The sequence below is a fragment of the Chrysochloris asiatica genome, unplaced genomic scaffold (assembly GCF_000296735.1).
Source record: "Chrysochloris asiatica unplaced genomic scaffold, ChrAsi1.0 scaffold00130, whole genome shotgun sequence".
NCBI lineage: Eukaryota > Metazoa > Chordata > Mammalia > Afrosoricida > Chrysochloridae > Chrysochloris > Chrysochloris asiatica.
The window spans coordinates 4,593,280-4,608,416 of record NW_006408648.1 but is presented as its reverse complement, the minus strand read 5'-3'; the positions used below and the strand labels follow the sequence as shown (position 1 = coordinate 4,608,416).

General features: G+C 41.8%; 1 protein-coding gene across 1 annotated transcript in view; it reads left to right on the top strand.

The window, feature by feature from the left end:
• Nucleotides 1-15,137, top strand: part of ITGB5 (integrin, beta 5) — a gene marked incomplete at its 5' end in the record, with an annotated part of 195,936 nt that overhangs the window by 92,525 nt on the left and 88,274 nt on the right. The window contains 3 exons of the mRNA XM_006869428.1: nucleotides 162-257; nucleotides 2,554-2,643; nucleotides 12,935-13,069. Coding sequence (XP_006869490.1) covers nucleotides 162-257; nucleotides 2,554-2,643; nucleotides 12,935-13,069 — 321 coding nt within the window. The remainder of the gene's footprint in view (nucleotides 1-161; nucleotides 258-2,553; nucleotides 2,644-12,934; nucleotides 13,070-15,137) is intronic.

Sequence of the window (15,137 nt, the reverse complement as noted above, 5' to 3'; positions counted from 1 at the left end):
CTAGAAACTTGGTTGTTAGACAGCTTTAAGGGGTTACCTAAGGAAAAGATGGTTTTTATGGCAAGATGAGCAACTGAGAACCTTGAGTGCATGTTGGAGCCAGGTGCTAGACTCTCAACCTGTTAGAAGTGTTTCAGCTTTGGCTTTTGCCTTTATTCTAGGACTATCCATCCCTTGCTTTGCTTGGAGAGAAATTAGCGGAGAACAACATCAACCTCATTTTCGCAGTGACAAAAAACCATTATATGCTCTACAAGGTATGTCTGGAAGGAGGGAGAAAGGGAGACTGATGTCTAGGTTCTGGGGGCTATGCTGATCCTGACGTGAATGAGAGATCAGAACGTGGGCTCAGGTGAAGTGTGGGGAAGGGAGAGCAGAAGATGGGTGGAATATAGTGTTACCTTGCTCTAGTGAAAAATAATTCATATTAAGGGAACTATTATATCTGGTGTATTCATGATAGTATGGCCAAAGGCTTAAGGAAACTATTAGACAATCAGTTAACAGTGTATGCCTTTACAAGGAATTTAAACATATACAATCTAATTTGAGGAATTGCTCCTTAACTTTAGGATTTCTGGTAGTGCTAAGCATTGGGCTGCTAACCACAGGTTCAAACCCACTAGCCCCTCTGTGGGAGAAAGATGAGGGTATCTGCTTCTGTAAAAGTTTATAACCTCAGAAACCCTATGGGGAAGTTCTACTCTGTTCTGTAGGGTCTCTATGAGTTGGAATTGACTGCTTGACAGTAGATTTGGGTTTGGTTTAATCTAATTTGATTTTGAGAGAAACCTTGGAAATAGTGTGAATTCCAATACTAAAATAGAAATACCCAGATGATGAGATGGAAGCACTTCCTCTAATAGGGAAGGAAAGTATAGCAAAATGTACAGAAACAAAGTGAAGGTATCTTAGCAGATTGCTTCAATATTTCCCTCAGAGCAGAGGAGGGATCAGGGTGACTTTGGGAGCCCAGTGGGCTAGTCTGGAGCAACAATTCCTAAGAAAAGAATAAATGTCTTAGGTGAATAGAGCAGTCTGTGTCTGAATCTATTCCATCTAAAAGAGAGCTTTCCTGGTTTGTCCCATGGAAGATTCATTCTAAACTCCCCTGGTGAATGCACTCTTTCCCACAATCATGGACAAGTCACATTGTGTATTAGAAATCTCATCTCAGTTACATCCTAATGCTCTTTGATCTAAATGGAAAGCTCAGTTTACCTATAAATGGAAAGGTTGTGAGAACTTAATCAGGACTCTCTCCCTGTCAGCAGATCAGCTTTGTTGCCTCACCTTTCCAGACTTTAAATATCCACAGAAGAACCTTTGTCTGTGTTTACCCACTGCTTCTGCCTGAGATTATCATTGATAAAATGCTTTACATCTCCTTGAGTTCTCCATAGCTTATCTTCTTTTAGTCTGTATCTGTTTCAAAAGATGGAAACAAGAGAAGAGGATTATTGGTTTGCTAATTTAATGGACAATAACCTGCTACTGTTGAGTTGATTCTGACTCATACTGACTGCATATGTGGAGCATAACAGGATAAAACACATCCATATATAAACACCATTTTTAGAGGGATCAATTTTACAGACTGTACTGGGTATGCTTCTAGATATTTCCAGAGGGAAGAAATCTACCTTGGCTTAAGCCACCCTTCCTCAGAGCAAACCACACATTGCTCAGATAGGACACCCTTCCATTACAAGGCAGCCTAAGGGTGGAGGAGGTTTCTGGCAGTGTTCCAAGTGACATACCCAGGAGTTCATACAAATGAAAAAAGGAAGGAAGTACTTCAGGTCTGCCCACTTTGCCACAGGACTTTACTCAGAAATAGCCAGAGGAGAGCACCGTTCATGACTCTCTTAAGAAAGAAAAGAGACTGCATTGAGACTTGGCAGAGGGAATCCTCAAAGTTGAATCTTGGAATAACTGTATAGCTCAGAGGGGAAATGGCAAGAAATCAAGACTGTGTTTACCTTAAAGGATGAAATTGTCCATTGCATGCCAGAAGGACGGGATCTCAAAAAGGAGTGTGCCATTATGATTGGGTTCAGATCTTGTCAACCTCCTTCCTGTCAGGCCTATGGGCATGGATTTTCTCCAGCCTGCAGTTCCAAAGCTATTCCTCTGGGACAGTTCTTGTTTTTTCCTTTCGGTATCTTCTCCATTGAGAAGTGTGGCAGAATATGAGAGGGCTTCAAAAAGTTCATGGAAAAATTCCATTCTCTTTTCATTCCATTGTCCCATGAATTTTCAGAAGCTCCCTCATATAGTGCAGGGGAGTCCTGGTGTGGTGCTGTGGGTTAATGCACTGAACTGTAAAGTTGGTTTGAACCACAAGATCAGTGGTTTAAACTTACCAGCTGCTCCTTGGAAACCTTATACAGGGTCACTATGGGTTAGAACTGACTTGACAGCACTTAACAATAACACCAGCATATAGCACTGGGGAGCCCTTTGCTGTTCTAGTTCAGTATAGTAGTATTCTCTCCTTGATGGTGTGAAAGGGCAAAATGGGCTTAATTTTTTTATTTTTCCCCCCACAAGAATTTTACAGCCCTGATACCTGGAACAACAGTGGAGATTTTGCATGGAGATTCCAAAAATATCATTCAACTGATTGTCAATGCATACAATGTAAGTTACTGGTTTCTTTCTTACTACCTTGTTTCCCACCACCACCATCACCACCCTCATTCCCACTGAGGTATCTGGAGCTAATTTAGATGGGTAGAATTAGATGGGTAGCCCATTAGTTTGGTGCACTTGCCTCTCTTTCTCTGCTTTTTCCTTTACTTGAATTTGGCATCATTCCCTCAGCCTCAGGGCAGAGAGCGCCATCCTGTTGATGCACTATTTATCTTTTCCCCTGCTCCATCTCCTTACCCTGAGAGATCTTGACTCTCATGGTGAGTTGATCCCAGTGAGTAAGCAAATGGCTCAGTCAGATTCAGACTGGTGGCTCCTAGATGCACTTGGGTTCTGACTGTTGTGATAACAAAAGAGCACATCAGAGCAGCTCCTGCTTTCAGTTGCCAGAGCTGACCCTGCAACTGTGTTCCCTATGTGAGGTGAGTAGGGAGGGAATTGGTAGCCACATCAGGAGGGAAGCAGTGAGAAGCATGCACGATGAACTATTCTTACAGGACAGTGGACATTCCTCCGAGCACCTTGAGCTCAGCATAGAGGTGTAGATTAAGATGGGCTAGAAGAGTTGGAGAAGAATCAATAATGAAGAGCCTTATATATCAGTTTTTGCCTACACACTTAAGATCTAATGGTAATCAAGTCCTTCCAGAGGTACCCTGAGTGGGCTTGTTATGGTCTGTGCCATTGTAACTCATCACGTTTCCATTATTAGCTGTTGAGTTAACCCCCGATTCTGTAACCTCATGCACAATGGAGCTAAGCGCTGCCTGAGTATATGCAATCCCACGTTTGCTTGTACGTGGGACTATTGTGATCCATAGGGTTTTCATTGGCCGATTTTTTGGAAGAAGATCATTTGCCTTTCTCCCTTAACTTATCTTGTTAATGTAGCTCGAATATAATAAGTACAAGTACGCATAGACATGATGTTTAGAAATTCTATTCACATACAAATGGTACTACCTTCTCCCTAAACCTTTCTCCTTCCTACCCTGCTTTCAATTGGTAAGACCCAAGAAATGTTTGACTTACCCCTACCTTCTCTCAGGAAAATGGTGAGTACTGTATCATGTGTGTGAAGTATGTGCCCTCAGCCTCCCCTTACCTTCTAAAACTCTACATATCACTGTAGCTTCTGGTGCCCACCCACACTCTCACAAGGCCAAGTAATCCCCAAATTTGAGTTCAGAGTACTTCTTTCTATTAAAACAATGTTATATAAAATTCAAAATTATATTTAAAAAGACCAGGTTTACTGGTCACAAAGAGACTGGAGAAACCTGAGACTATGGCCCTTGACCACCCTTCAGGTTTGGAACAGAACTCACCTCATGGTCCAATTTTAAGCCAAGCAGTAGATAGGTATATAAAGGGGACAACAACACTAGTAAGGTATGCTCACCATGGAATGGTCAGTCATTCAAGATCAAAAGGACAACATTTACTTAAGGACAGAGTTGAGAAAGAATGGAGTGAAAATAGGGACCACAGGGAGAAAGTGGCATGGCGGGGACTGCAATCATTGAGATGAAACAAAGCCTATGATCTGTTGAGTGTAAAACTGATGATCTTGTCTGTAAACCTTCACTCAATCCACAATAAAAAGTTTTAAAAAAACAACAACAATGATCTATAGAATATCTGTTGTTTAAATTTATGTTAACTAGACTTCTGGGGGCAAATCTTCAAACCTAACTCACCACTGTGGCATCACAAGTATATGAGCAAAGTCCTTCCAACTAAGGACTGATTTACAAATGTATATTTGGAATCCTGTCCTTTCTGCTGTTCACTTTTATCAATCTGCTGATGTGGTTCAGTTCAGAGTTATAAAATACTGCTTAACTAGACCAGAAGCCACCAGCCCCTTCCGTAGGGGAACCCCCAAGTGTGGGTTGTAGCCAGCTCTGCAACTAGTCTCCTAGAGTGGACTGGACAACTGTGAAGACTTGGATATAGTTTCCTTCCCTTCTCCCCCCTTCACTCTCCAATAGCTCCCACTTCTTCTTTTGAAGTTAGAGGTCCTCTTCCTCTCACAAATTCTCTGATTCCTCTTCATTCTGGAACTTCATGTTGAGGGAAACAACAACAACAAAAATTATTTCTCCTTTCCAACCCTATTCCCCACTTCTCCAATCGTATTCTGCATGTGTTTTCACATCCTCTTTTGGATCTCTGACCTGATCCTTTAAACCCTTATTCGATCCATTGACCATCCCATAATGCAGATAACAGTGAAACAGGGTTTCCAGATTAACTACATACTTCATTAGTTTTCAGATTCCCATGGGGAGTTACCTGACTTGCATTTTCAGGAAGAAGGGGGATGTATATGCTCTGCTCTGTGGGCACAGCAAGTCTTCTGAAATGTAAAGTACTAAGAAAGCAAGCACATGAGACAGGAGCCTGTCTGAGGGGTTCCAGGCATGCGGGATGCCTCCCTCTTCCCAAGAAGCCTTGGGTCTCAATCTCTGGACCCTGAACTAAAAGAAATCAGAGCAAGCTGGCACCCCTATCTGTACTGCTCTGCCCTTCTGAGCATGTCAGGGCTTTGGGGGGGCTGTGGGGAACCCCCTCTCACTGTGGGTGCCCAGAACTTGCCTCCTACTGAACCAGAACCTTTGGGGGAAGAAATGGCTGAGGAGCAGCCACATCTTGGCTCTATGGGGTGGAGCGAGGGCTAGATTCTTCTGGGCCGCTGGAGAGGAGTCACTTCCCAGTGTCTCTGTGCTCAAGTCGCCTCATGAGCTTAGACTCCTCTAGGCAGCTGTTAGGCCTCTGAAGCTCCCCACAAGAGCTTTTCCTGGTGAAGGCCCTGTCCTCTGCCTCTCCTGGCTTTAATGAAGGCAGGCATGACCACCCTGGGTTCCAGAGAACTGACTGGAAGGGGCTCGCCAGGAATGGAGAAAGCATTCTGCCCAGTCAGCATTATGTACCTGAATGCTCATGCTCTTGTGTGGGGTCACTGGACGCTTGGGGACACAAGTAACTTTATGGTTCCCTGATAGTATAAGATTCACTAAATATGTTTTTCTTAAGAGAAAGTTCAGTGGTGAACTGAGGTCAGGGAGTGGGATGAAGAAACATCCTCTCTGTTGTAGGCAACGGGTTGTAAGAAAATGGCAGATCTCACTAATGAATAGAATAGGGATGGGTAGAGATTACTGGAGTACTTTCCAATTCAAATTCATTGAAATAAAAATTTAAATAGATTTATGGAGCTATGATTAACACACTAGACTACATATAATTTGATAATGTTTTATTAAACACATCACCACTATCAAGCTAGCAAGCAGGTCTATCTTCTAAAAGAATTTTCTGTAGTCCTTGGTGGTTGGTAAGTGCCATCGAGTCAGTTCTAACTCAGCAACACTGTATAGAGTTTCCAAGGAGCAGCTGGTGGGTTTGAACTGCTGACCATGCAATTAGAAGTCCCATGCTTACCCTACAGTGCCACACTAGGACTCCCTTAGTTTCTTGGTGGTGCTATACCAAATACTATGAGTGGGTGGCTTTTAAGAACAAAATTTTTATTTTCTTGTAGTTTGTAAGACTAGAACTCTTGAGTCCTGGACACTGGATCTGGGAGAAGGCTCTCTGTGACTTTGAGAGAAGGTCCTTGTCTCAGCTCCCATAGCTCCAGCGTCCCTTGTTCCCACAGTCCCCATTCCTTAGCACTGTGTTTACTGCTCCTCATATCACTCAGGAGAAAGGCATCAGGCTTGGTAAAGCAGAGGAAGACCCTTAACCACAGGCATTGACACAGTGGTTGCAGCAATGGGTTCAAACCTAACAGCGATTGTGAGGATGGCGTGGAACGGGTAGTGTTTCTTTCTGTTGTTCATTGGGTTACATGAGTTGGCACTGATTGGACACCTTAACATCAATGGCATATAGATCAGCACTGATTGGGCTTAGACAGGTCCTACACTGATATGACCTCATTAACATAACAAAGACAACCCTCCTTCCAAATGGGATTAGATCCACACATTTTCCAGAGGCAAAATTTAAAGTATAAAATACTCGGTAATTCCTCATTCCTCCTCCTGCCTTCAGTGAAAATTTTAGAAATAAATATTAAACACAGAAATACTGAAGTTGCAAGGAAGTTGAGGCAAAGTTTAGTGAGTTGAAGCTTTTGGGGCTATTTTGGTGCCCTGCATTGAGTAGTGTCTGGTTCACTGGCTGCTGTTTCCTGGTAAACTGGGAGGCCCAGGGCTGGGCTCCAGCCCCCTTCACTTAGAATTAGAGTACAGGCCTGTGGTATGTGGAGTTTGTGCCAACAGGCACAAGCTTTCACCTGGTTCTCCTGCCAGCGTTGAATCCCCCTCTACCAGGACTGTTTGCATTTCTCTGTATCACCTTACCATTGAGGTGACTTGTGGTGGATTTCATAATGAGTCATGTTCCACATGACTAAGTAGGAATGTTGATTTTTACCTTCTCTAAAATTCTGGCAAAGGATTTGTGGAAGCATTCTGAAAAGATTTTGGTTGGCATGTATGTAGCAGATGAAATAGCTATGGTATTTGGCTAAGCTCAGGAGAGAGCAAAACCAAACGGGCATATTTAATTTATTCTCTTATAGACTCGAGTCTGCTTGTATGCAACATTCATAACGTGAAATCTTCAACTCTGGGCTTTGATTTATACATTTTGCTTGCTGTGCCAAGTTCTTTGCTGTGAGAAATGACCAAGTGATTTTTGGGGAGTTTAGCAATGTAGTGCGGTAATTGCTGGTGTGTGGTTCTTTCCCAGAGCTCAGAGTCAAGGCCCAGCTCAACATCATGTAGCATGGAGAAGGGGAGTAAGACCCAGTGAGAAATGTTGGGGCCACTCTTCCAAGTGAGAAAGAACAGAATGCACTGGCAACCACTGAAGCTGCATGTTGAAAAAAGTGACATCAGAGGCCACGGTATATTTTTCCCCAGCGGAGCACATGTTTCTCTTTTGGTTGTTGCCATAAAGTCTGCTCACGCCCACTCCACAGCTGGCCTGGCTTAAAGCAATTACAGATGTGACCTAGTCTGAACTGAGTGTTTAATAGCCTTTAAACTTCCGACATTCTTGACGTTGTCTCCTTTTTCAATGATGAGGAGTTATGGAATCATTGTCAGGGACAAATTCGGTAGGAGTTAATTGAATTTTAAGAGTCTTCATTCCTAAAAACTGCATTGCCTTTGATCCCCTTCTATGCCTTGAGTGAATGCTCATTCAACAAGTATATAGGAAAGGTCTAATGTAGGGCAGGCATCATGCTGCATCTTGGGAAACAAATCCTGCCCTCTAGGCACTTGTTGTCCTGACCCTTAGAACCTGGTTAATGTCACTGTAGGCTGACTCTACACACTTTTAAAGATCAGAGAGCCAGTGTTGAAAAAGAAGTATCAGGTATGGGTATTAATAAGAGCACAAGAGAGTGTGGGGTTTGGCTCTTCCTGCTTCTGGCAGTGGTGCGACCTTGGATGAGGCCTTGGCTTTGGCCTTAGTTTCCGCTTCCATAAAATGAGAGTTGTGAACTGAATAATCTCCATTTCTAATATCTTAAGAGTTTCTGATTCCAGAGACCCAGCGGGGTGGGCAGGAATAATACAGGCTGCAGATCAGAATACAAAGCTTTTGAATCTTATGGCCTGAATAGAACACATGGTTTCATTGACATCTCACTAACTGTTAGAGAGTCCTGGTGTGGTGCTCTAGGATAAGCATTGGACTGCTAACTATAAAGTTGGTTTTTCAACCCTACCAGCTGTTCCTTGGGAACCCTATACAGTTCACTATGAATTGGAACCAACTCAATAGCACATAACAACAACTGTAGAGAGCCACACAATAGGAGTTAGTCCATCCAGTCCAGAACCCTTGCTCCCTGTAGCAAACCCTTCATGAGCCTTTCCAGGTGATACCTGCAGCAGTGTGGGCACTTCCTGCCAATCTCATAGTTGTCAACCACCAGGACAGTTGCCGTCAAGTCGACTCCAACTCATGGTGAGCCGTGTGGGTCAGAGTACAACTATGCTCCATAGGGTTTTCACTGACTGATTATTTGAAAGTAGATGACTAGGACTTTCTTACAAGGTGCTTCTGTATGGACTCGAACCTCCAGCCTTTTGGTTAGCAGCTAAGCGTGTTAGCCATTTGCTTCTTTAATGGGCTCAAGTGTGAACCACAGCACCTTAACTAATTTTTCAAATAGCTCTGATCTACCTAGTTCCTTTATGATCTACAATTTTTATCTCATCCTTACTTTTACTCATAATTACAAACATTTTTTAAAACTTTACCTTGTCTTTCAAAAATAGAATTTTTAAGTTTCATCTCCCAGGCCTGAGCTGCTGTTAAAACAGTCATCCTTTCATCCATGTATTTGTTCATTCAGTAAAAGCATGGGCTATGTCCCAAAAAGAAATGTGATATGACCCTTAGAATTCATGACTCGCTGGGGAAAACAGATTTGTAAATAATTAATGACATTCAGTGAGTGAGTGTGTGTGTGGTTCCTATTGCTCTCTTTCCACCCTGGACCAGTTAAGGCTGGCACCCATAAAAGGAAGTAAATTAAAGAGGAATTATATTTTTAGAGTTGTAGAAGCACTTGGAAATTTTGTTGTAAAAGAGAGATTATGTTTTACGGAGAGTATTTTCAACAAGCTGTTAATTTGTTGGGAAAATTGCTTATTTAACTTTTGCAAGTTTAACACTACATGCTCAGCAAAGAGAGAAGCTGGTGGAGGGAAGAAAATGCACATGAACAAGAGGCAGCTCTGCCTGACATTGTGTCCAACCACCCCATGTTTCCTGACATGTACTTGGGAAGGTATATGGGAGTGTGAAGGGTATCAGTTTGTCTCAGGTTGGTTCCATGTGCCTAGCAGGGCATGAGCCTACTGCTGCATGGCGTGGGTGTCTGTGTAAGAATGTTCTGTCTTTTGTCTGTTTGTTTTAGTAAGATAAGGCTATTAAATACAAGCCAATTTCTTCATTTGGCCTCAGTCCTCAAAGTGGATGCAGACTTCAAAATCCTCCTTGGAGATTTGCAGTGCTAATTTTCTTTAAAGTAACAAAATTGCTTAAGTTGGGAAAAAAGAGGAGAGAATGGTAGTTGGAAAATATAGCCTTGGTGATAGAAATGATGCTGGAGAGCACATGATAGATTTTTGCAAGGCCAGTGACTTCTTTATTGCAAATACATTGTTTGAATAACATAAACAGTGACTATACATGTGGACTTTGCCAGATTGAATACCTAGGAATAAAATTGACTACATCTGTGGGAAGAGATGATGAAGATGCTCAATAGTATCAGTCAAAATGAGCCTGGGGCAGACTGTGGAACAGACTACCAATTGCTGATATGCAAGTTCAGGCTGAAGCTGAAAAAAATTAAAACAGGTTCATAAAAGTTAAAATATGACCTTGAGTATATTCCACTGAATTTAGAGATCATCTTAACAATAGATGATGCATTGAAAACTAATGACTGAAGGCCAGGTACATTTGGGGATGACATCATAAAAATCATAATGAAGAAAGTAAAAGGTCATTTAAAAAAAAAAAAAAAGGACAGGAAAGAATAAAAAAGCAAAGTGGGTGTCAATAGAGACTAGACTCTGAAACTTGCTGTTGAATGTAGAGTAGATAAAGTGAATGGAAGACATAATATAAAGTCAAAGAGCTGAACAGAAAATTTCAAGACAACTCAAGAAGACAAAGTATGGTATTACAGTGGAATGTGCAAAGACCTGGAGTTGGCAAATCAAAAGGGAAGAACACACTCAGCATTTCTCAAGCTGAAAGAACTAAAGAAAAAATTCAAACCTAGAGTTGCAATATTGAAGGATTCTGTGGGGAAAAATGGAATCCTGGTATGGCACAGCAGGTAATGCGCTAGACTACAAGCTTGGTTTGAACCGCAAGGTTGGCAATTCAAGCTCACTAGTCACTCCCCAGAAACCCTATACAGGGTCTTTATGGGCTGGAAGTGACTCAACGGAAATTCACAAAAACAACAATAACATGGGCAAAATGGAGTCCTGGAGTGGCACTGTGGGATAAAGCACTGGACCACAAGGTCACTTTGAACCAAATGGCCAGCAGTTCAAACTAACCAACCACTCCTTGGAAACCCTATACAGGGTCGCTCTATGTCAGAACCGGCTACATGGACAGAATATTGAAGGATGCAGGAAGCATCAAAAGGAGATGGAATGAATACAAAGTCACTGTACCAAAAAGAATTGGTTGACATTCAACCATTGCAGGAGGTGGTATGTGATCAAAAACTGACGGTACAGAAGAAAGAAGTCCAAGCTGCTCTGAAAGCACTAGAGACAAAGAAGCCTCTAGGCATTGATGGATTACCAACTGAAATGCTTCGGCAAACTGATGGCAGTACTGGAAGCACTCACTGGTCTGTGCCAAGAAATTTGGAAGATACTTACCTGACCAACAGACTGGAGACATCCTTATTTGTGTCCATTCCAAAGAAAGGTGATCCTACAGAATGCAGAAATCATCAAATAGTATCATTAACATGACATGCAAGTAAAATTTTGCTGAAGGTAATTAAAAAATGTTTGTAGTAATACATCAACTGGGAACTGCCAAAAACTCAAGCTGGATTCAGAAGAGGACATGAACCAAGGGATGTGGTTGCTGATGTCAGATGGATCTTGACTGAAAGCACAGAATACCAGGCGTTTACTTCTGCTTTTTCCTTTTATTTTTTAAACTATGCAAGACATTCAACTATATGGATCATAACAAACAATGGATAACATTGCAGAGAATGCATATTCCAGAACACTTAATTGTACTCATGAGGAACTGGTCCATAGATAAAGAGGCAATTGTTTGAACAAAGCAAGGGGATACTGCATCGTTTAAAATCATGAAAGTTGTGGATCCAAGGTTGTTTTATCCTTTCACCGTACTTATTCAGTCTGTAACCTGAGCAAATAATCAGAGAAGCAAGATTATTCAAAGTAGAACGGGGCATAAAGGAATTAGGGAATAGCTAATTAACAACCTGCAAAATACAGGTGATATAACCTTGGTGAAAGCAAACAGGATTTGAAGCACTTACTGATAAAGAGCAAAGACTACAGTCTTCAATATGGATTACAGTTCAATGTATAAGAAACAAAAATTCTCACAAATGAATCAAGAAACATAACGATAACAGAAAAAAGATTGACGTTGTCCAGAATTTCATTTTACTTGGATCCAGAATCAGTGCTCATGGAAGAAGCAGTCAAAGAATCAAAGGACATATAGCAATGGGCAACTCTGCTGCACAAGACCTTTTTAAAGTGAACAAAGATAACACTTTGAGAACTAAAGTGCGCCTGACTCAAGACACTTTGTGTCTTGTTTATTAGACATGTTAGGAAGGACCAGCTCCTGGGGAAGGACATCATGCTTAGTAAAGGTAGATAATTTTGTATGGTCCACGAATGATGTTATACATTATGGCAGAGAAAAAGGTTCCCCACACCTGGCCTCAGCTTTGGTAGCTATTTCTTAACAGTTTTCTAGAGTGGTTATACCAGTTTACAGTCCTAGTAGCAGTGTATGTGAGTCTGTGTTACTCTACATTATTTCCAGTACTTGACACTTTCAGTCTTAATTCTATCATTTTGAGGTAATTTGGACTAGGCTTGATTTTTGTTTTTGAGAACATAAGAAAAAATTCTCTGTTATGTAGTTTTAAACTTGTGAATGTGAACTACATCTGATAGGAGTATACGTGTGAGTGTGAAAAAATGATAGGATGGATTCCTGGAGAAAGTGCCCACTGAACTGAGTTTTGAAGGATGATAAAGAGCTAGTCAGGGGAAAAGAGAGAATATCCAAGTAAGAGAACATTATCCCAGGGACATAGGAAGGCCCAGAGGCTAGAGAGTACATGGCAAAGTTTGAAGAATTAGCTGCCAGAAGTTAAAGGTGGAAGTGGTAGATGACACTGGAGAGGCAAAGGGGACAAGTAATCACCCCTTAACGTAGATAATAATATATGCAGGAGAAACAATTAGCTGTGGATTGTTAGCAACTCCTCAGAACTCACAGAGTGAGAATTTAAGCCAGATTGGCGGATGGCCTGTGGTCATGGAGAGAAGGAAGGGGCCAAGGGAGGGGTGGATAACTGAATTCACTCACTGCCTTTGGCCTTGGCTTGTAACCTGAGTTGGAAAAAACTATGTGGACATCAGAAAGCCAGAGTGGGGAGTGTCGTGGCTGTAAGTGATTTGGACTTCATTTTCTCTTTGTGCAGAGTATTCGATCTAAAGTGGAACTGTCCGTCTGGGATCAGCCTGAGGATCTCAACCTCTTCTTTACTGCTACCTGCCAAGATGGTGTGTCCTACCCTGGTCAGAGGAAGTGTGAGGGCCTCAAAATTGGGGACACGGTAAGTTCTCATCCATAGTTTATATTAGCACTTGTTAGCATTAACCATCATCCTTTGGCTTCTGATAACTTTGTGACTTATTGAAAGTCCTCAAGGAGTTTTGTAGTCTTTATTCCACCATCATTCCATCTCCTAAATTTGCCTGTGAGGGTCTTCAAGGTGCTAAGTGGACTTGTTAGAGTACTTTCGTTAGTAGACAGACCTTAGTGCATTGCCACCTAAGACTTGATTGACATTTGTCCCTGCTTTTTATACCATTACTTTCTTATCTTGACAGGGATATAATCAGGTAGGAGAATATGGGTAAGAATTCAAGTAGTCTAGCTCTCATTCCTAGTCTTCCACTTGCTCTGTGACTTTGGATAATCTGAACTTCACTTTCCCTTTCTGTGCAATATGCAGAAAAGCATACACCTATTCTGGTTTGATGGAGTCCTCGTGTAGCAATGTAGGATAATCAATGGACTATGAGCCACAGGATCGTCAGTTAAAACCCACCAGCTGCTCCTTGGAAACTCTGTTTATTGTCACTATGAGTTGGAACTGACTCAATGGCACTTAATAACAACAACAGTCTGATTTGATGAGCTGGAATGGATTACTGTACAACAGTAGGTGACATAGTGCCTTGTCTGGATCAAGTGGACAGATTTAAATGATAGAGAAGATGCCTAGCATGCACCAGACTCGGGCCTTGAGGGTGGGAGCAGAGAGGAGGAAATGTGGGAGGAGAACACAGGTGATAACACGCACGGATGCACACCAAGTGGATGGAAAATGCTGCTAGAAGACCATTAGATCCATTCCTGCCTTTCCTGGTTATCAGTTTCATTGCTTAGAAAACAGAAAAAGCAGTGGGAGGAAATTCTCTTCCACCTTGAAAAGAATCTGGTTGGAAACAGAAAAGTTACAGGGACCTTAAAAATAGGTAATCATAGCTTTAGGCATTCATAAGCTCTAAAGTGACCAAGATGGAGATAAGCAAAGTTCTCTGGACTCTAGGTACAGTTGCTTGGTCAAGGGGTCTTCTGGGATTTTCCCACATTTCTGACTCATGGTGACCTCATGTATTAGAGTAAACTACTCCAATAGCTAATTTTTTGGAAATAGATCACTGGGACTTTCTTCTTAGGCAATTCTGGGTGATCTCAGACCACCAACCTTTTGATTAACAAGGAAGGACATAAATTGCTTGTACCACCCAAAGACTCTCGTATTCCCACACACATCCTTTCCTACTGCCCCTTTCCCAACTGCCCGTCACCTACTTTATAACACAAAAGCACACGTCCCACCGATATCACATCTTACAATGGTGCCTTACCCCACCAGAGAAAAGAACTATTCAAAACATGGTCTGTATATTGAAAAAGCAAACGATTTTTAATGACTGCATGGCAAATCCTTTTCTAAGAACTGTTTTCACTTCTTTTGCTTCTAATAAACTTCAAAGAAAGTCTAATCTAGTTTGTCAGATGATAGATTATTAAAGATTATTTTAGGTGACAGATTACTAATGTTAATGCCATTTTGGACTCCTGGTGTGGTGCTATGAGATCAGCATTGAGCTGCAAACCATAAGGTCTGGAAACCCACCAGCCTGTCCTTGGAAACCCTATATGGGGTTGCTATGAGTTGGAATCTAATCAAAGGCACTTAACAACAACAGTGCTATTTAACTTAGAAAGCGCATTCATAGAACAAAGTGATGTTGCTGTTACAAACTCCTTTAATTCCATCTTCACATTTATGTGTATAAGATTTTGTTGGTCCTAGGTCTAAACAATTGAAACAGGAATGTTGTTGTTGTTGTTGTTAGGTGCCATCAAGTAGGTAAAAACTCATATCGACCCTAGGCACAGCAGAACGAATCACTGCCCAATCCTGGGCCAACATCACTACTGTTGCCACGCTTGAGACCATTGATGCTGCCACTTGGCCAATCCATCTTGCTGGGTGTCTTCCTCTTTTTCTCTGACCCTCCACCATACCAAACATGATATCCTTCTCCAGTGACTGGTCCCTCCTGATAATATGTCCGAAGCATAAGAGATGAATTTTGGCAATC